This window comes from Vulpes vulpes, chromosome 3 (assembly GCF_048418805.1).
Source record: "Vulpes vulpes isolate BD-2025 chromosome 3, VulVul3, whole genome shotgun sequence".
NCBI lineage: Eukaryota > Metazoa > Chordata > Mammalia > Carnivora > Canidae > Vulpes > Vulpes vulpes.
The window spans coordinates 75,955,914-75,978,098 of NC_132782.1; the positions used below are offsets into that span (position 1 = coordinate 75,955,914).

Sequence of the window (22,185 nt, forward strand, 5' to 3'; positions counted from 1 at the left end):
GAAAATGAGCAAATGTGAACATCCAGTGACATGGATGAATTTTATAAATATGTTGAATGACAGAAGCAAAACACAAAAGGATAATGGTTCCATTTACATAAATTTCAAACATAGGCATAAATCTAAAACTGTAATGTGAGAGTCAGGATATTAGGTGTCTTTGGGACAAAGGGAATGGATAGTGGCCAAGTAATGGGTGTTTTCTTTATGCTAATAACCCTTTTAGCTACACATACATGTTTTATATACATTTCTCTTTGTGTGTTTCATTTCACAATTTAAAAAGGTTTAGCAGAGTGAGAGAGAGCCATACTATTTGGGTTCATATCCCAGCCTTGCTACTTTCCAGCTATGTAACTTTGAGTAATTTATTCAATAGCTCTAGGCCTCAATTTCGTAACTGTAATGTGAAGATAATAATCAAACCTATTTTGTAAGATTTGTTGTAAAGATTAGACAAATATTGGAGTCTTCACTATGATATTAAGCACTTACAACAACAGCTGGCATGTGGTAAGTGCTGAGTAATTGCTAATTCCTGCTAGTGTTACTGTTGGTATCGTTGCCAGTTTTTTTGTTCCAAGGAATTTTAAACTCCCACTGGAGTTAACATTATAAATCTGTCCTGGCTCTCCATGTAGGTAAGTTTTTGTTTAGGTCTCAGAAAAGTTTATTTTCTTCACTATCCATGTTATTTCACAAACTAATCACTAGGTATTTTAAAAATGTATTTTATAATTTAAGTAGAATTTTCCTGGCCTTGCATTTCATAATTAGTTGTTGATGGCATCTAGTAACTAATACTGTTTAGGACTTCCTGCTGTCAGTCTGGGTTCTAAGTTCTACGTGAATTCATGCTTTTTATCCTGTGTAGGACCCTCATTTTACACAGGGTAGAAACTATGAACAGTGGCGCCTGGGTGGCTCAGTCATTAAGGTCATTACCTTTGGCTCAGGTCATGATCCTGGGGTCCTGGGATCGAGTCCTATGTCGGGCTGTCTGCTAAGCAGGGAGTTAGCTTCTCCCTCTCTCTCTCTGATCTCTCTTTCTCTCTCTCAAGTAAATAAATAAAATCTTTTAAAGAAAAAAAAGGAAAGAAACTGAGAACAGAGGGGTAAAGGTAGCTAAGTATGTGGTCTGGGATTCAGTCTGGCCCCAGCATCCAGTTTTCTCCACTAATCTATGCTAGGAAAGCTGTTCCTTTTTGTACTTTAATTTAGTAACTGCCCATCTTCCTTAACATTTTTTAGTTGACTTTTTAAGGTTTCCAAGAAGCCAGTTATATCATTTGCAAGTAATTCTTTTTTGTATAGTATCCAATAATTGTTGTTCCCTTGCCTTATTGCTTTGATTTTAACTTTCAGGGGAAGTATTGATAAAAATAACAGAGTGGACATTCTGTTAGTATGACTAAATGAGAATGCCTGTATTTTTTAAATGACTGAGAATGACATTGACTATTAACTGGAGAGTATTCTCTGTATGTTAAAGATGTGTTTTAATTATTTAGTTTGGTAACTAAAATGGCCTTTGATTTGTTTACTCAGTTTTGTTTTAAAATTAGGGATGGCTTTTAAGTTATATCAAATATCTTTGTGTAGCTCTGAAGATGACCATATGAATTTTTTTTTTGTGTTGAACCATGTGATGAATCTTAGAGTTTTTTTTAAGATTTTGCATTCCTAGAATTTTTTTAAAAGATTTTGTTTATTTTAGAGAGAGAGTATGAGCTGGGGAAGGAGCAGAGGGAGAAGGAGAGAGAGAATCTCCAGTAGACTCTTCGCTAAGCACAGGGCCTGGCTTGGCTCCATCTCACAACCCTGAGATCGTGACCTAAGCCGAAATCAAGAGTTGGACATTCAACCAACTAAGCCACCTAAACATCCCACATTCCTAGAACTTTTAACATAGTGCTAAATCTTATTTGCTAAAATTTCTGTGACATTTTGTGTATATAAGTACAAATGAGAGTGGTCTGCAGTTCTCTACCATTTTTGTTAGGTGAATTCTAGATATGTAAGAGGAATCTGGAAGATTTCTGTCTTTTCATGCATTATATACTATATTTTAAAATAATTTATGGTATGGCTAGTTTTCTGGTATGGCTGCCTCCATTAGTTTTTTTCATTAAAGATCTCAAGTGTTTCTTCTTTTTTACTAATTACAGAAATCTTCAAACTTAGACAAAAGTAGAAAGATTGATATTTTGTTCATTTCTCACCACTTTTTTTCTCAAGTATCTTGAACCTTGCTACTTAAAGCATGCTTTGAGTTTTAGCAGCATGGATATTGCCTGGGAACGTGCTGCAGATGGATGTGTAATCATGCACACATAAGCACGTACTTCATACCACCTTTGCCATACACTATTGGTTATAGGGTAGTCATAGATCCTGCCCCCACCCCCACTCTTGCTTTAGGTTTTATTTTTTAAATTTTTAAAAATTTTTTGCTTTAGGTTTTAAAATGTTGTTAGTAATGTTCTGAGATGTTGAAATAAGCCTTCAAACATTTAAAAATGTGTCTTTGGGTCCTAGAAGGGAGCTACAAAGAAAGTCAAAGGGAAGGGCTGGGGGAAGTGGGGAACAGGGGTGGAACTTCTCCAGATGAATGGACCATAGTTGCATCACTGGCTTTTTGCCTGTAGCTCATTTTATTTTGACCTTCTGTGTGATATAAAGAGGTCTGTGTACTGTACCAACTTCCCAGACTTCCTTATATCTGCTAATTTCTCTGGAATTGTATTTTCTAATAAATGACATTTGAGGGAAAAAAAAGTCAAAGGGCATAAACTTTTTAAAGCCTTTGATTTGATGTCTATTGTCTAATTGCTTTTCAGAAAAGCAGAAGCTCCTTGGGTAAATGGTAAATAGGTGACAACACTGACAATTCATAAATGTGCTTTTCTACCAACAAGTGATCATTAATGGTGAGAAAGTAGGAAAGAAGACAAGTAATTAGAAATTCTTATCCTAAACACTTGAGTGATTGGTACCTGAAAGCCTGTAGCTTATTTGAATTAATTTTCAACAGTCTTAAACTATTTGGTCAATTTACTGTTCCTTACTAAATCTAACTCAAGTGTGTAGTTGTCAAGAAACATTTGGGTATCTAAAACTATGTTAGAGATTATAAGAAAAGATGTATGTCAGTATCTGTGCCTTTAAAAGTCTTATGGGAATATTATTATATTAGTATACATTTTTTCATCTTTCTACAAAATATAACTTCAGTTTATAAAAGTTCATGCTGAATTTCACCTTACCTGGATTCTTACTGTGGAAATTTGAAAACCTTCCTAGGTGTGACTTTCTACCAAGATAAAAACAGAGTTGGCTTTTCCTTTGTTTTAGCAACAGCGTACCGTGTACAGACTGACTCTAGTGAAAGCATGGAATGTGGATGAACTCCAGGCCTACGCTGAGCTGGTGTCCCTGGGGAATCCTGACTTCATCGAAGTGAAGGTAAGCTCCTGCCGGCTGCGTCATCACATTTCCGGTGGTGCTTTGTTGGCCACAGTGAAATTAGCATCTTTTAAAATTCTACAGGGGGTCCTACATGTTTTATTTATACATTCAGAAATATGAATCAAGAACCTGGCAGTTCTAGGCATTGGGGATCATAACAGTAAAGACTAAGTGTTTGCTCTTATAAAGCTCATATTTATGGAGAGGTAGACCGTCAATACAAAATCAGTAATTAACAACTACATTGTAATATTAGTATGCTAAGAAATAGTGTTGTAGTGAGGAATTGGTTGGCTTTAAAATAAACTTTTATTGGGGAGAATTTCAAACATAAGCAGAAGTAGAGAAACTGGTCTAATGACCCTCCATCGCCCAGTCATCGCCCAGCTTTGAAAATTACCAACTCAGGACCAGTCTTATTTCAGCTCTACCCATACCCATTTTCTCTGCCTTACCCTGTTATTTTGAAGCAAAACCCCACATTATTTGACTCATCCATAACTGTTTAGGATATGTCTCTAAAAGGTATACAGTCACTTTAAGCACTTAACCTGAATACCGCTCTCACAACTGAACAGTTTTAACAATAGTCATTCAAGTATCGGAAATAGGCTTTAAACTTGACCAATTATTTCGTCTTATTTAAACGGTATTTGTGAATCTGGATCCAGATAAGGGACATTGACTGTAATTGGCTTGTTGCTCTCGTAAATTTCCTTTAAACTGTTAGTTCCTTTTCCATTTGTTCTCTCTCCTCTGCCTCACCTCCCACATCAGTAATATTGTTGAAGAACATGGGTCATTTATGATGGCTACTTCCAGTTCCCTATATCTATATTCCGATTTTTCTGTAGTTTGGTAGTTAGAACAAGAGAATCCTGATCAGGTGTGTGTGTGTGTGTGCATGTGTGTGCGTGCGTGTGTGCACATGCGAGTGTGTGTGCGTGTTTGCATTTCAAGATTATTTGATTAGTGGTATGTAATGTAATGTCTGGTTGTCTCTGGCCTGTTTTTGCCAGTGTTTCTTTGGGATGGATTCCTGTGAGTGGTTTGGTTTGTCAAATGGCAGATACTGTTTTGCTAGATTTTGTAATTGGCTGTTTTAGATTTCATAAGCAGGAAGGCTTTTCTGAGGAGATAACTTTTTATTTTTTACAACTGATTCCTAAATAGTAAGAAGCAACACAGTACACAAAGGCTTGGGGTTAGAGCCTTCGGGGCAGATGGCTCAGGTAGTGTTCAGAGGTCCCATGTGATCTCAGTGGGGCAGCGGAAGTTGGCAGAGACACAAGATGAATCACAGAGGTGGGATGGGGCCAAGTTTTGTTAGAACTTTCAAGCAAGAAAAGAACTAGATTTTATACTAAGTTTAATGGTAAGCTTTTTAAATAGTAGATGTACTGGGCAAGTTTTAAGCTGGAGAGTAATGTGATCTCATTTATGATTTTAAAAGATCACGCCACTGCTGCCATGAATGGATTATAGAGGGTCAGAATAGGAATAGGTAGACTAGTTCTAAAGCAAGAGATGTGTTGGCTTGGGGAAGGTCATTGACAATATAGTTGGAAAGTAGTGGGTACACTTGGGATAAATTTTTGAAGTAGAACCGATAGACTTTGATGAGATGCAAGAAGTGAAAGAATAAGCGGAATCAAGAATATCACCTGGGTTTTTGGCTTAAGCAATTGTATGGCTGTGGAACAGTTTCCTGAGGTGGAAAAGACCAGTGGAAGAGGGTGACAAATTTGGGGAGTAATTTCACAAGTTCTATTTTGGTCTCAATCATTGGAGAGATCATTTCAATATCCGAAGACAGGTTCAAATAGGCCATAGGTTATATAAGCCTGGAGATCTGGTGATAAGACAGGGCTGTCTGTTAATAATTTGGAAATCACCAGCATGCCATGGTAGTTAAAGCCGTGGAGTGTTAGGAGGCATATGGTTTTTTGGACACCTAAGAATCCACAAAATGAGAAAAGGTGACTGGAAAATTCATCCAGTCTCCAATAGCTCCACTCGTCAATGTGTATGTGTATGAAGTGTTTGTACTCTGTCATTTCAGAGGATGTTTCAGTTTCACAACTGTCCTTTAGTAAGTCCTGCCTTCCATGGTACTGTACCCTGAAGGGGTGGGGAGGTGGGAAGAGATGAAGTGTTGTTGTCTGAGTGTGCAGCATTACATCTGTAGTCAGGTCAAAGACACTCTTTTATTTTGAAATTGCTCTTAATTTTAAAAGGCTACTCTTGGCAAGAGCTCTAATGATGCAAAGATGCAAACTGCATCTGCAGTGTATGTGTCAGCTTAAGAAAACCTTGCCAGCATCAGGGATTAATGGTGTTTTAATTTATGACTTAGCTATTAAAGAATGCTGCCTCCAATGATGCTGCAATAAAACTTCTATTGTAAAGCAAGTTGGCCAGACCACACAGTCACCTTTTTTCTCCCTCCCTCCCCTCTTTCCTTCCTTCCTTGTTTACAGAAAAGAATCAACCAGTATTATTTTTAAAAGAAAGATGTCTACTTTATAAGTAGTGTCATTCTCTGATTGGTATTTTTTAGTTTGACAAACTATTAATGTAACTCAGAAATAAAGCCTTTTGTCTATAACTGAGATGTTACAATAACATAGTTTCTTTCAAATGAGATTTCCACTTTACTATTTTACTCCTGCATTCAACAGATATTTTTCATCTCTCTCCATGTACCAGGCTTCATCAAAGCACCAGAGATACAAAATTTTATATAGATACATTGTTTGGGAAATGGATGGTCTTACTGAACAAGGCCAAGTCTACGAAGTAAAATGAGCAACTTGGAGAGATCTTATTTAAAAATTCTTGGAGATTTATGTAATCTAACCTATGTTATGTAAATGATTGCATATAACAGATAATAGTTGTATCAAGAGGAAAGCTTGGTAGAGATCAGCTCATTTCTTACCGAAGGGCTAAGGGAGAAATGGCCTGCATTATGTGTTCCTGTGCCATTGAGGGCTGGATAACATACTTTGTTAAATTCAGCTCTTATTTGTCTATCAGATTAATGAAGTATCTTCTTATAAACTGAAGTAGCAAAAGGGATGTTTGCAGAACATAGTATACTTAGGAAACAGAACAAGTTCTAGGATAATATTTATTATTTGTTTACATTTTTAACCATATACATTTGGATATATTTATGTAAGAAAAGTATGGAAGGACATATATCATACTGTTCACAGTGTTGTATTTGGAAGAAAGGCTGAGAAAGGCTTAGTGATTTTATTTTTCACGTCTTTATGTTCTGTAAATTTTTACAGTGAGCATGGATTACTTTTGTAATCCCAGTGATTGAAATGAAATCAGTAAAGGAAAAGGCAGGCTTTTCTATTTAATAGAGTTCAATGGTTTAACATCTGAAAAGGCACTTTAATTGTTGTCTTATTATTTAAGTGAAAAATTTTCTAAAATGGAGGTGTTGTAAAATTAATAGTAACAAACCCTCTCCGAAAAACATTTGATGAGAGCTAGCAATATGGTGGTCTAAGTAACCTCAGATTCCTCCAAAAGCAAACACTTAGAAGTAACTGTGCTATAATAAACATAACTTTTGAGAGCAGAGCCATCTGTCAGGTCTATAAGGGAGTTCCTTTGGGGCTCGAAAAATAAGAGACCACCCTGGTGGTAGAGATGGGGCTTGGATTTAAAGCAGAAAATCCTATGCCCTTTCACTTTCCACGGAAGCACAAATTAGGACTAAATTCACCCAGTGACACAGATGGTACTTTGAAGTTTGTCTTTCACCCATGCTCTTGATTTAAAAAAAAGAGTCTCCCAGGGCCTGACCCTCACAAGGGCTTGGCATTAAAATTTTAATAGTACTACTTCAGGGTCACATAAATGCCCTGAAGATGTGAACTTGATAATACAAATAGACCCTGGGCTAGTGACAGGCCTGGGACTCTCTGCAGAAGCACACACAATACTGTTCATGTCTTTTGTATTGGCATTTGGGAGTGTGCGAGCATGCCTGTTTGCACGCACAGGGGTCTCTTCTGGTTGGCACATACTGGAGTTTCGTGGGGGATGGGGAGGAGCACAGCTTTGATATATTTCTAAAAGTACAAATTTAGCCTGGGACAGGTTACTGATTCTCTTTGAATGTAAATGTCCTCAATATTAATATTAGAATAATAGTATCACTGTAATAGGTTTGAGAATTCAGTGAGATAATATATGCCTTGATTCAGTAAATGTTTAGATCACTTTTCTTTAAAAACATTTATTTAAACTGAATCAATAGAAGCTATTTCTTTATTATATTGATTCCCTCTTTTCTTTTATTGCTAGTCTAATAAAACATTTTTCTGTTTATTCCCTGTAAATGAACATATATTTTAGCTTCATTAGACTTAAATAGGCCTTTATTTGCTAGCCCAAGAATCTTAGTGATCATTATTTGCTTGCTTGTGTGTGAAAATGTGTCTCATATTATAAACATCTGCCGTATCGAGAAATTTTCATAGCACAATCCATTTGTAAATGAAATACTGTCTTTATATTCTCTGCCTTGCATTGCATCTTGAGAATAGTTAAGTGCTCAGTAATTATTTGTTGTGAGATGATTTAAACCACTTTTACACTGTTGGCACTGAACTGTCTACAGTCTGTGGAGTAGTGCAATCCTTGCAAGTGCATTTTATAAAACAAATGTCTTAACCTGACCTCCCTCCCTTTCTCTGTACAAAGGTAACATTAATGGTAAGATTACCAGTTATTCATGTAGCAGTCCCTAACTGCAGTTCATCAGTTGCTTCATAGTCAATTGTTAAAGAGTAGAAAAATCCTGAATAATATGAATGAAATTTTATATTAGATCAGAAGAGGGTTCTGGAGTTTACTGTCCTATAGAAAAAAGAATATATGATTTGATCTTCAAGTCATTCGGCATTGATTTGTTGGGGGTACAGACGGGAACAAGGTGCAGCCCTTCCCTCTACAAGCTCAAAATTTAGACAGAATTATTCCAATTATCTGGTAAAAGATAATTTACCATCTCTATCATGATGAGATTGGGATCAGATGGAGTAGGGGTTGCTGAATAGAGATCAATATGGTGAGAAGTTCAGCTGGGTAAAGGCTGGATGCTGAGCGGGGCAGTCCTGTAGGAAGGCCTTGTGCCATGCTGAGAAGCTTGGGCTAGTTTTCTGTGGGAAGAGCTATTGAAGCACTTTCAGGATAAAGGAGTGACGTGTTATGGTCATATTGTGCAGAAAGTCATGAAGACATTTTTCATCAGACTATAGGAGACAAAAACAGTATCCGGAGTCTTTTGACAGTTTCATTAGAATATCAGATAGTCGGGCAGCCCAGGTGGCTCAGTGGATTAGCGCCACCTTCGGCCCGGGGCCTGATCCTGGAGTCCCGGGATTGAGTCCCATATCCGACTCCCTGCATGGAGCCTGCTTCTCCTTCTGCCTGTGTCCCTGCCTCTTTCTCTCTCTGTGTGTCTCTCATGAATAGATAAATAAATTTTAAAGAAAAAAAAAAAGAATATCAGATAGTCAATTGCCAAGATACTGTTCCTCCCAAAGACCTTGGATCCCCAGATAAACTTATCCATGCAGCTAGTAAAAGACCTTATGGCCTCCATATCCTACAGTAGAGTGATCCTATATGAAAGGCACCAGTATAATGGTGTGGGTTATGCTTTTCACTACAAACGCAGAGATGCATAAGCCATCCTGTTCTTCAGGAATTTTCTTTGGATCTGCTTGTCACTCCTCAACCTATAGATTCTGAAATGAGTGCTTTTCAATTGGGTACATTGTACCCATCTGCTTTCTTGAGTTCATTCTTTTTTCAAAATCATGAGGGGAGAAAGTTGGTGCTGGTGATAGATGGAGCGGGAGAAGGGTGGTGGTAGGATGAGAAGGTGGCAGACACCTGTGATATCATAGAAAATGAAGCATTTTTAGACAATTTAGGTAAAGTGTGATCAGGAATAAAGTCCGGACAAGCCTGGAATACAGGATGAAGTGAAGTAGCCAGAGCAGAGAAGAGGGTACCAATGGAGGGGGGTTGTCAGAAGCCTGACTGAGGGAGGGCTCAGGCTTCCCAGAGGTGACTCCACAGACTAATTCACTGGGACCCATTGTTGCCCAGAGCATTTCTGTCACAGAGAACACTGGGGCTCTGTGGTTGGCTTTGAAAGGTCCTTGCACTGCCTACCCCAGAAGATTTTGTCTGGCTAAAATGAGAACTTCCATGTGAAGGAATTTGGGTAACTATGAAGTATCATACAAATGTAAGGGAAAGTGTCATGTGAAGGCGAAATAATATAACAGTGGTATTCATTCTCTCATTGCCTTTCCAAACCAAGTCTGTGCCTAACATTCATGATTTATTGTTGCTGAATAGGAAATAATAAAATATTTTCCAAAGCCCTTGTCATAAATGTAAGATCTCATCTAAAACCTCTGTTTCAGGGAACTTTTTAAATATGAAAAGTAAATTCCTTTGAATTAGCTACTATGTACATGCTTGTTCATAAATTCACATATTATCAGCAGTATTTAAATTGAAATAAAGCTCATTTTTTATGACTAATTTGACCTACCAACAAATCATTTTTGTGATTTGAGAAAATTTAGCAAAACTTTCCAGCCATACCTAAAGATTTTTAAAACTGTTATATTATTTGCTTTTTTAAATTCACCTAAATCTCAATCTCAGTTTAATGAATCCTGTAAATCATTGGGCTGTTAGAGAAGATGTTCTTGTTTATTACAACTAAGCTGAGTCTCCTCTAGTTTATGTTCAGCAAAGGTCATCTCGGTGTAGCATACCAGTAATCTTTTTGAACAGCCATCTGGTGTAGAGTGTTTTGCAGAGCTCATGTGAGTCTTCAGCCAATTCCCGGCTCCACCATCTGCAGGGTCAGGGTCACTCTACAGTGCTCCTCTATGGTATTTTCATAAAGTGGCATCCTCCCCCCTCCAGTCTGTGTGTGTGTGTGTGTGTGTGCACGCACATCCATACTCATGTATATGTGAGAGAGTGTGAGTGGATGTCTTTTTATTTCAGTTATTCCCTCCTTAGTAGCAGCATATCTAGAATATTCAAAACACTTGTCAAGAAAGTTTGATCCTGGAGTATGTATGTATGTATTTAAAATATTTTATTTACTTATTCATTCATGAGACACAGAGAGAGAGAGAGGCAGAGACACAGGCAGAGGGAGAAGCAAGCTCCATGCAGGGAGCCCAATGCAGGACTCGATCCCGGGACTCCAGGATCACGCCCCAGGCTAAAGCAGCGCTAAACCACTGAGCCACCCGGGCTGCCCGATCCTGGAGTATTGAGAGTCTACAAAGTTAAAATACCCCTTATTAATAGAACGTTTATCATTATGTAATTTACTAAATAGATCTTAATTATGAAACTTTGGGGTCTTATAAACTTGAGCTGTCAGAGTTCAAAAGCCTTAGAAGCCAAATTACCACCTTTGCACAGGTCAGGAATTTCTGTAGAGGTAAGACATGCACGTACGTGTAAGTGTGTGAAAGAGTTGTATGTATAGCCACAAATGTATTTCCTATTTGCCACAAATCTATGTTTATATGTATCCATTTACAAAATGTATTACAAAGTGATCTTCTTAAAGAATAATTTCAAAGGGATCCCTAGCTGGCCCTTTACAATGAATCTTTTTGAACCTTATCAAACCTAAACTGTACTAGAAAATGGGAGCTCATCTTCTTTTCCCAGGGAGTAAATTGTTCACTGAATTTTTGTGGGTGTTATGCCTCCATTATTGGTCTAGGAGATTATAATTCCTTGAGAATTAACCTATTATATAGTGCACAAAAGAATCAGAATTAAAAGATACATTATTGGTTCAGATACATTGCTGTGCCCAGACAGCATAGATTGTGAGTGCATGAAGCAGGGTACCCAAGCACCTGCAGTCCCAGGGTGGGGAGGGCATTGAGCTCCTACCTGTTTGTGTGTGAGCTCCTAAACAGACTTTATCATCTCTAATTCACTATTACTTCCTCACTTTTGCATTGGATTGTATTGGATTTGGTGGGGTGGGGTGGGCTGAATTATCTCTAGAAGCCTTTCTGGCTCTGAAACTCTTGCCCCATGACATTTAAATAGGTCTGTAATTATCTCTAACTGTTGGTAATGCTTCCCCAGGGTGTCACCTACTGTGGAGAAAGTTCAGCAAGCAGTCTCACCATGGCCAACGTGCCCTGGCATGAGGAGGTGATACATTTTGTCCGTGAGTTCGTGGTTCTGATCCCCGATTATGAAATTGCTTGTGAACATGAACATTCCAACTGTCTCCTGATAGCTCACAAACGGGTAAGAAGAGCTCAACTATGCGTTCTTCTTTCTACTCCTTTCTTCTCCTTCTTTTTAGTTTCCCCTACCTTTATTATAGTCGGTATCTGCTTGTTTGCTACCTTTCCTGAAACAGATTTAAGAAAGCCCTCAAGGGGCATCTGGGTGGCTCAGTTGGTTAAGTGTCTGTCTCTGATTTCTGCTCAGGTCATGGTCTCAGGATCCTGAGATCCAGCCCCGCATAGGGCTGTGGGCTCAGTAGGGAGTTAGCCTGAAATTCTCTTTCCCTCAATTCCTACCACCTGCTCTCACACATGTGCATGCATGAGCTTCTCTCTCAAATAAATATATCAATCTTTATTTAAAAAAAAAAAAACAACAGAAGAAAGCCCTCAGTTCTGTCCAATGGGCTCATAAATTCTTTGCTGTGTGATGTTGTTTTGTTCTTAGACTTCACCTAGCTACTTGAAGTGATATCTGGTGTATAACTGGTGCATGCTCAAAAATGAAAGCAAAAAACTCCTTTGTCATAGCCTCTAGTCCTTTCTCAGAATGACAAGAGAAAGCTGAAATAGTAAACAACCGCCATATGATTTTCAGAAGAAACTCTGAGGTATTTATCAAATTATAGATCACTTTGAATCTCAGCATTTGGAGAAATTTTTCTGGAGTTTTGATTTCTATCTTTCCCTTTTAGCACTTTTATTAGAACAAGTACCTAAATCTAGTGAATTTCTTACGTAAAGAATGTCTGGCAAAAGAAAAATTAGTTCTTGGTAGAGGTAGGCCTTTAAAATAAAAAGAAAAAACTGCTAATCAGAAGGCCAGTGTGTGTTAGCATAGCTACCACAATATGTCCTTACTGAAGCCTTTACACAGAAATAATGTGGTATCTGGGATTTGATTCAAAATAATGTGAGGTGAGAGGCAGCCCAGGTGGCTCAGCAGTTTAGCACCACCTTCAGCCCAGGGCCTGATCCTGGAGCCCCAGGATCGAGTCCCACGTCAGGCCCCCTGCATGGCTGGCTCCTGCTTCTCCCTCTGCCCACGTCTCTGCCTCTCTCTCTTTCTCTGCGTCTCTCATGAATAAATAAATAAAATGTTTAAAAAAAATAACATGAGGTGAAATTACATGGGTGTGTGGGTAGTAATGTGGAGAACAAAGGCAAAAGAAATATAGAAAAAAACCTAAACTTCCTTACAACTTAGAGCCCATTGACAAGTATTTTGGGACAGGCTTCAGGAGCTCAGCTGCCTCAGTGTGAGTACTTTGCTAGAGGCAAAAGTACCCTTAGCTTGACATTAGCCTGACCTCCAGGATCCTGTAAGTCTTTTTTAACATCGAAAATCCCTTTGGAATCTTCCTTTTTCTTTGCCCACTCCTGCAGCCCCCACAAAGATATGTTAGCAATCATCCTCCAAACATATGGCCGGCCCCCTAGTATATATCTGAAGAGTCACATGACTAGGGTTTTACCAGACAGTAGCAAATGACCTTATCCTAACAGCACCTAGCCCCTCAAGGTCCTGGAAACCTTGCTTCCAAGTTCCTTAGAGACTTCCGCTCTCCCTAACCCCCTCCCAGCTTGAAAGTGTATAACCAGTCACTCCTCGCAACTCCCAGTGCAGCTCTTTCTGCCCACAGGTCCCATCACTGTGCTTTAATAAAATCATGCTTTTTGCACTGAAAACACCTGAAGAATTCTCTCTTGCATTGGTTCCTGGCCCCCAGCATTTCACATCAGATAGGATGACCATCATTGAGACTAGATGATGGCACAGAGGTTTGTTAGACTACTCTACTGGTTTTCTGTTCAAGTTCTCCATTAACAAATGCTTTTAAAAAATGTATAAAAGGGCACATATTGTATGATTCTATTTGCATGAAATGTCCAAACCAGATAAATCTGTAGAGACAGAATAGGTTATTGGTGGCCAGAGACTATGGGAAGAACAGGCTGGGAAGTGACCACTAACAGGTACAGAATTTCTGTTGGGGGTGATGAAAATATTGTAGAATTATAGAGTGGTGTTGGTTGCCCATCTTTGTGACTACCAAAAGTCACTGAATTGTACACTTTAAAAGGCTGAATTTTATGCCATGTGAATTATATCACAGTAAAGATAAATTAAGGGACACCTGGGTGGTTCAGCTGTTAAGCGTCTGCCTTCGGCTCAGAGCATGATCCTGGAGTTCCAGGATAAAGTCCCACATCGGACTCCTTGCATGGAGCCTGCTTCTCTCTCTGCCTATGTCTCTACTCTTTCTCGGTGTCTCTCATAAATCAATCAATCAATCAATCAATCAATAAATCTTTTTTTAAAAAAGATAAATTAATACCAAAAAGTTAATAAAGGTCAAGAATAGAGTACCTCTTCTTTTTATACAAGTGAAGTCATGCTTAATTTGAGCATGAAAGAACCTTTTATCCTCCCCAAAAACCTTAAATGACTTCCTGAACAGCTTCTCAAGTTAGCGACATTTAATAATACGAGAGTCACTCAATTAAAATTTCACATCCTTTAGTTTCAACAAACACCAGGTTAAAAGGCTCTTGTGCTTTGGTTGCAGTGAGATTGTATGTAGCTGACCTATGGTCTGCCAGACTCAAATATTTAGACAGAAGAATGTGTTCTGGGACACCAAGGAACAAAGAAAGAGGCCACCTGGTATTTGAAATGTTAATTAAATAGCTACAAAGCTAATTAACTTACAAAGCAAATCTTAAAAATTAAAGCCAAAAAACTCGAATTTCATTTTCTAGTTTCTCATTCACTGTTACCTGAGGTAAGGTAGTGCCTTTAAAAAAAATTGAAGACAGAGGCAGTACTCTGAAAATAATCCCGACCAGGCAGTAAAGTTCTCTCTTCCTCCAGAGACTGTTCCTTACATCATAGCCAAAGAAATCTTTCTGGAATATAGATCTCTGCTGCTCAGATGCTTCAGTGATCTCTCATTGCTTTTAACATAAAAATCAAAATCCTAATGTGACCCCAGGGCCCAACATGATTAGTCTGTCTGCCTCTCTAGCTTCTTCTTAAAGTGCTCTTTCCTCTCTTTCTGCACTTTCTTTTTTTTTTTTTTTTTTTAAGATTTTATTTATTTATTCATGAAAGACACAGAGAAAGAGAGGCAGAGACACAGGCAGAGGGAGAAGCAGGCTCCCTGCAGGGAGGCCGAAGTGGGACTCGATCCCGGGACTCCAGGATCACGCCCTAGGCCGAAGGCAGGCGCTAAACCACTGAGCCACCCAGGGATTCCCTCTTTCTGCACTTTCTTTATTTTCTCAGCCACAATAGGTCTTACTTTTCCTTTAATTAGATTGGGAATTATGTACTCTTTTCATTTAGTGGTTGCACTAGGATAAGAATGGCTGTATGCATCCTTGACTAATCAAAGTCTCATATTAAAGAATATTTTTATGATCTAACTGCAATGCAAGGACCTGAGAACACCTTATCCACCTCCATTTCCCTTTCCCAACTCACATGCTGTTACTGTTGTGTACATTAATTATAAATATGTAATGAGAATGTTACTAACTGCCTTAGGTAGTCAGGATTCATTTAGATTTACCTGCATCTTTAACACTATTTTGCTCTCTGTTCCTTTCTGCATTTTTGACCCTCCATATAGAGTTGTTTTCCTTCTGCTCAGAAAACACTTTTCAAAATTTACTTTAATGGGAGTCCGCTGATGGGAAATTCTGTTCTTGTTTGTCTGGAAATGTATTTTGGCTGGGGATAAAATTTGAAGTTAACATTTGTTGCCTTTCAACATAATAAAGCTATTCTCTTGTCTTTTCAATTCCATTGATAAAAGGTCAGCTATTGGTTTGTTGCTCCTTTTCAGATAATCTACCGTTTTCACCCTTCTGGCTGCTTTTTTGGTTCTGCCCATATGCACAGGGAGTTCTCAGAAGGGGCAAAATAACTGAAATTCAGTGTGATAAATGCAATAATAGATATGACTACAAGCTACAAGCCAGCATGAGGAGAGAGTCTGAGATTAACCCTCATTATCTGATGTAAAAATAGTCCCTGCCTTCAGGAGTATCTAACAGAAAAAAAGACAACTATCAAAACAAATAAATGCCCCAAAGTTTTATCAAAGCAATGATGGGAGAATAGAATAGAGCCCAAAGGGGGGTGTACTTGGGCCTATATGGTACTGTCAGGAGAGGCTTCATAGAGGAGTTGCTGTTTGATTGGATGTCCAATGACAGCCCAGTTAGGAAGGACATTTAAGCAGAAAACAGTACAAGGAAAAGTCCTTGGAGAAGTGCAGAGGCCGAGCCTGTTGGGAGAATGACAAGTAGTTTGGTGTGTCCAGAGGTCAGAAAGAGGGTTGAAGGGAAAGGAAAGGGAATGATTGGTCAGGGGCAAAAGCATTGATGGTGCGGAATGGCATCCTAATTGTGCATTTTTCTGTATAGCATGGGCAGGCACTGGAGAGTTTAAGTAGGGGAGTGACACAGTCAGATGTGAGTTTCAGGAAAATTTCTCTAGCAACATTATAGGGGATGAATTGCAAGGCTGTAAGACAGAGAGGCCAGTTAAAAACTGGTGTAATAGTCCAACAGTCTGAGGGTAAAGTGATGAGGGTCTGAAGCAAAGGGTATGAAGGGAGACAGGAGAGTGATAGACTTGGTCAGATATTTTTTTTATATAAATTTATTTTTTATTGGTGTTCAATTTGCCAACATATAGAATAACACCCAGTGCTCATCCTATCAAGTGCCCCCCTCAGTGCCCGTCACCCAGTCACCGCCCCCCCCCCCCCCCCCGTTTGTTTCCCAGAGTTAGGAGTCTTTCATGTTCTGTCTCCCTTTCTGATATTTCCCACTCATTTTTTCTCCTTTCCCCTTTATTCCCTTTCACTACTTTTTATATTCCCCAAATGAATGAGACCATATAATGTTTGTCCTTCTCCGATTGACTTATTTCACTCAGCATAATACCCTCCAGTTCCATCCACGTCGAAGCAAATGGTGGGTATTTGTCGTTTCTAATGGCTGAGTAATATTCCATTGTATACATAAAGCACATCTTCTTTATCCATTCATCTTTCGATGGACACCGAGGCTCCTTCCACAGTTGACTTGGTCAGATATTAAATGCAGGCTACTCTCTTTCATCCTAGGTGAGTTGTGGAGTGGTGTCACCTCATCACTCCCAAGTAGATGGAGAAATTCAGGCTCTCCCTTCAGCATCCTCTGATACCACTCTGACTGGGAAGGGAGGACCATCTTCTTGCTCTTCCAGTGACAGTGTGGGATGGATGTGGGGGGCCTCATTGCCCCTAGGCAGTGGTGAGAATCTTGGCTCTCTGCTAAGCTTCTTCTGTCCCGACTCTAGTGTGGGTGGGGAGAGCACCCTGCTATGGCCAGGTAGAGGTCAACACTCCTAGCAGGGTCTCTCCTGAGACCACAGAGGGGGATTGACATGGTAGGATCCTCCACTCCACCTTTCTAAAGTTTTCTGTCTTGCTAGCTAGGCTACCCTTTTCCTAGTCCTTTGGCTAAGAAAATCAGATTTTTCATAGGGCTTTAAGGTTTCTTGTTTGTTTAGTTAGTTGGTTTTGGTTTTTTTGTTTTTGTTTTTGTTTTGGGGGGGGTTGTTTGTGCTTATTGGTGTTTCTGGATTGCAGGCTTCAATGAGGCTCCTGGGCCCAGCACCCAGTGTAGGATATAAAAGCCAAAAATAAAACCCAGGAAATGTACCATTATTGTTGCTCCTCAGGTCCCAAGATCCCTAGCAGTCTACCTTCTTATACCCACTCTTTAAAGTCTTCTTCTGTTTGTTTTATATGTAACATCCAGGAATATTAGCTATATGGTAGGAGAAATAGGAGGAGTGCGTATCCTCCATCTTGTCCAGGACCGAGAAGTCTGTGACCACAGTTTTGACATGTATAGTTTTTGGTTTAGTATCTCTACAGGGAACAGTAATGCCAGTCCAACTTGGCACACTGTTTATTAGTAGATTATTTAGTAGATTATTTAGTAGATTATTTCCATGTAAACTGATTTTATTTATGTTAGAAGTGTCACCCAGGATGGTTACAAGACTGTCCCTGCAGTGTTACTGGAAAGATTTTCCTGAAACTTACATGGAAACATCCTTGCCTGATCCTAATCAGAGCCTATCGGATCCCATTTAATTTAATAAGTAGGCCAACAGTTTACAGATGGATGTCTTTTTAAGGGTACTAAAAACAGAGATATAGCCAAAAACCAAACAAAGAAACAGAAAAAGACCAAACAAAACCTAAAGACTAGAAGAATCCATTAAAAAAAAATCAGTTCATAAATAAGAGTGGGCATTGACTGTTTAACAACTTCATTGTTTAGTGAGCTGCTCATTGTTAAATCCAGTTGTTTTCCTGTTCACTATTTCCTCTCTCTTTTTCTGCAGCAGGAATCTGATGCTGATCCATGCTTTTTAGAAGTCTCTCCTATCTACTGTACTGGACTTCTCTGATTCTAGTAAAGTTGGCTAGCAGAAATACAAACATTGCCTCATTGCCATAAAGTACAGCACTGAAAAACCCTCCATTGTGACATTTCATTATCGACTTCAAAAATTTTAAATTCTCTGATCTAGGATACCATGTAGCCCAAAATGTAAGGTGAATTTTTTAAAAGAAAAAAAAATTCTAGAGAAATTTCAGGCATTGGTTGAATATTTACATTTAGATGACCTTTACAGATTCTGCCTTAAATTTGTAAGATTTTTCACAACATGAAACAGCCTCTGGAGAATCCATTATAATCTGTATTGTCCTCCGTACCCAGAATACCCTGTGGTCATTTGCAGTACAGTGATCTTGTTATTGCCATAGGTTTTATCACATGCAAAGCACTCTTAATTGTTATTGGGGTATTTTTTTAATGAACGATTTTTTTTTCACAACAGTTTTGTTATTTAGAGTGATGTGTAGACTCTAGATAAAGGAGTTTCTGTTCCTGATAAGAAGGAGTTTCTTTAGTGGATAGAAGGTTCAGTGACTTTCTTTGACTTTGAACAAAGGAAGGATAAAACAGCCTTAAGTAAGTCAGCATATTTTAGTTCCAAGGTTGTGCTAGAGGGACAAAGAGTTAAGTACAGTTACCCACAGGAGACTGTCTACACGAGGAGAGTTGTCTGTGTGCTGTGGAAGGAAGGGCAGAATACAGTCACCCTTCTGCTGCTGTGCTTTCCATTAGCAGCTCAAATGGAACCTTGGACCTGTCAGTCTGCAAACTAATAAGACCATGATGAGTACAATATACTTTGATAATTTTACTTTAGAAACAGTGAAGTCCTTTTTCTCTGTGTATTGGTGATAATTCTATTAAGAGTGGATCACTGCCAGTGCCAACCAAGTAGTAGGTTGTAGGTATGGCTTGCAGAATCCACAAAGCAGTGTTTTAAAACTTAATTCCTTATCTTAAAAAAAAAAGATATTTTATGTCTTAGTACATACAGTTTGTGGTTTATGGAAAAATTGAGAAGGTTAGTACAGAGAGTTCCTCTATGCCCTAGATTTGCTGTTACTGACACCTTACATTGGTATAGTACATGTGTTACAATTAATGAACCAATATTGCTGCATTATTAGCTAAAGGCCATAGTTTAGATTTCCTTAGGTTTTGCCTAATGTCCTTTTTCTCTTCTGGGATTCCATCCAGAAGAACACATTATATTTAATGTTCACATCTCTTTAGGCTCCTCTTGGCTATGGCATTTTCTGACTTTCCTTGTTTTTGATAATTTTGACAGCTTTGAGGAGTACTCATGAGGTATTTTATAGGAAGTTTGTCCAGTGTTTTTTTCATAAGACTTGGGTTGTGGGTTTTTAGGAGGAAGACCACAGAGAAAAAGTGCCATTTTCATCATATTGAATCAGGAATGCATACTGCCAACCTGAGTTAAAACTAGTGATGTTGACCTTGGTCAGCAAGCTGACATAGTGTTTGTCAGGTTTCTTCACTGTAGAATTACTCTTCCCTTGCCCTTTCTGCACCTTTACTCTTTGGAAAGACATCACTATATGCAGCCCATATGTAAGGAGTGAGAATTATGTTCTACGTCCTTGAGGGTGAGATATCTACATAAATAGGTGTATCTCTTCACATTTATTACTTTATTCAATCATTTTTTAGTTTTTAAAAAAGGTTTTATTAGAGAGAGAGAGAGAGCACACATCAGCAGGGCGGAGGGGCAGAGAGAGATGTAGAATCAGACTCCCTTTTGAGCAAGGAGCCCCGTGCAGGACTCCCAATCCCAGGACCCTGAGATAATGACCTGAGCTGAAGACAGATACTTAACCAACTAAGCCACCCAGGCGCCCTCATTTTTTATAACAGCATGGACTTGTATTTATTTTATACTTTGGGTTATAATCCAATTCTACTTTATTTCTTTTCTTGCTCAAATTATTCTGGCTCTGACTACTGGGATCTCTTGTAGTTGGCTCTTGGGCTTCTTTAGCTTACTCCCATCAGTGTTCAGGGGTTTATCTGTTTTTGTTTTTAAGCACTTTCTTACTTTCTGGCTCTACAAGATGCTCTCGGCTCCTCCTGGATATTTCCTGCTCCAGTCTTAGAATCTGTCATTTCCTTCAGGAGCCTGGTTCCTTTTTTTGTAAGATGGTGTTAAGAAACCAAGATCTGGGTGAAGGTGTGCTTGTTGCTACTAGGATGTTGTGTCTTTTTCTTTTCTTTTTAATTTTTATTTATTCATGAGCGACAGAGGCAGAGACAGAGGCAGAGGAGAAGCAGGCTCCCTTTGGGGAGCCTGATGCGGGACTCGATCCCAGGACCCCAGGATCATGACCTGAACTGAAGGCAGACGCTCAACCACTGAGCCACCCAGGTGCCCCAGGATGTTGTTTCCTTTAAGCCCTCTAAAAAGGAGTTACAGAGCAAATAAATTGTGTTAATATTCTAGCCTTGTATATACACATAGGCTGTAAATATTTCTACATGTATCTGTTTGTGTCTATATTAAGCTAAACATACTAATGTCTCAGACTCTAATCCATTGCCAACATGACTCACTCTAGTCTTCCCTTTTGCTTATTTGTGAATTTCCTCTCCAACAGTGAGAAACCTAGCGCCTAATATCAGTTATCTATTTACTTAATTGTTCAGTTCCAATATACATGGATAGCAGGATTAGAACTTTAAACCCTAGAATACAGTGCTTGTATGTAGTTCCTTTTGTTTTTAATCTTAGAGATAACACTCATTTCCAGAATTACTTAGGTCAGCACCTTTTCCTCTTCCTTTCCTTCAGTGAAGTTATTGCATACATTTGTAATATAGTTAGATTCTCACATACAGTCTGCTCCTCTTCCTAGGATCTCCTGACCTCTTAAATGATTTTTTAAAAAATTTTCATACTTCTATAGTATTTGTACTATAAAGTTGTATAGGTTTTGAAAAGTACATAATGTCATGAAAAGAGTGAACATCTTTTCGTATGCTTATTTGCCATCTGTACATTTTCTTCAGCGAGGTGTCCTGATCTTTTGCTCATTTTTAAATTAGATTTGTTATTTTCTTATTGTTAAGTTTTAGGAATTCTTTACATACTTTGGATACATGCCATTTATCAGATGTATTTTGCAAATATTTTCTTCCAGCCTGTAATTTGACTCTCCATTCTCTTAACTGTAACCTTTCTCAGAGCAAACATTTTTAATTTTAATAAAATCTGGCTTATCAACTTTTTCTTTCATGGGTGATGCTAGGTTTCCAAACTCAGGGTCACTTAGGTTTCATCCTATGTTATCTTCAAGAAGTTTTATAGTTTTATAGTACATGTTTAGGTCTAAGATATTTTTTGAAAGCTGTAAGATTTATATCGAGATTTTTTGTTTGTTTGTTTGGGTTTTTGTTTTTTGGGGTTGTTTATTTGTTGCATGTGGATATCAAGCTTTTGAAGTACATTTGTTGGAAAGACTATTCTTCCTCCATGAAATTGTCTGTGATCTGTTTTCAAAGATCAGTAGACTATATTTGTGTGGGTGTATCTGGCCTTTGTATTGTTTCACTGATCTATATGTCTATTCTTTTGTCAATACTATGCAATCTTGGGCAGCCCAGGTGGCTCAGTGGCTTAGTGCTACCTTCAGCCCAGGGCCTGATCCTGGAGACCGGGGATCGAGTCCCATGTCAGGCTCCCTGCATAGAGCCTGCTTCTCCCTCTGCCTGTGTCTCTGCCTCTCTCTCTCTCTCTCTCTCTCTCTTTCTTTTATGAATAAATAAATAAAATATTAAAAAAAAAAGAAATGGTAAAAGGGGACCTTCTTGCTTTGATTCTGATTTTAGTTAGAAAGTGTTTGGTTTATCACCATTAAGTAGGAAGTTTACTGTAGTTTTGGTAGACGTGTATCAGGTT

At 38.6% G+C, this 22,185-nt stretch overlaps 1 protein-coding gene across 2 annotated transcripts in view; it reads left to right on the forward strand.

Moving 5' to 3' along the window:
• LOC112934119 (S-adenosyl-L-methionine-dependent tRNA 4-demethylwyosine synthase TYW1) overlaps positions 1–22,185 on the forward strand; it is a 201,860-nt gene that overhangs the window by 165,361 nt on the left and 14,314 nt on the right. For both annotated transcript variants that reach the window (XM_026017508.2, XM_072752780.1), the window contains exons 14-15: positions 3,355–3,465; positions 11,650–11,817. In XM_026017508.2, coding sequence (XP_025873293.1) covers positions 3,355–3,465; positions 11,650–11,817 — 279 coding nt within the window. The remainder of the gene's footprint in view (positions 1–3,354; positions 3,466–11,649; positions 11,818–22,185) is intronic.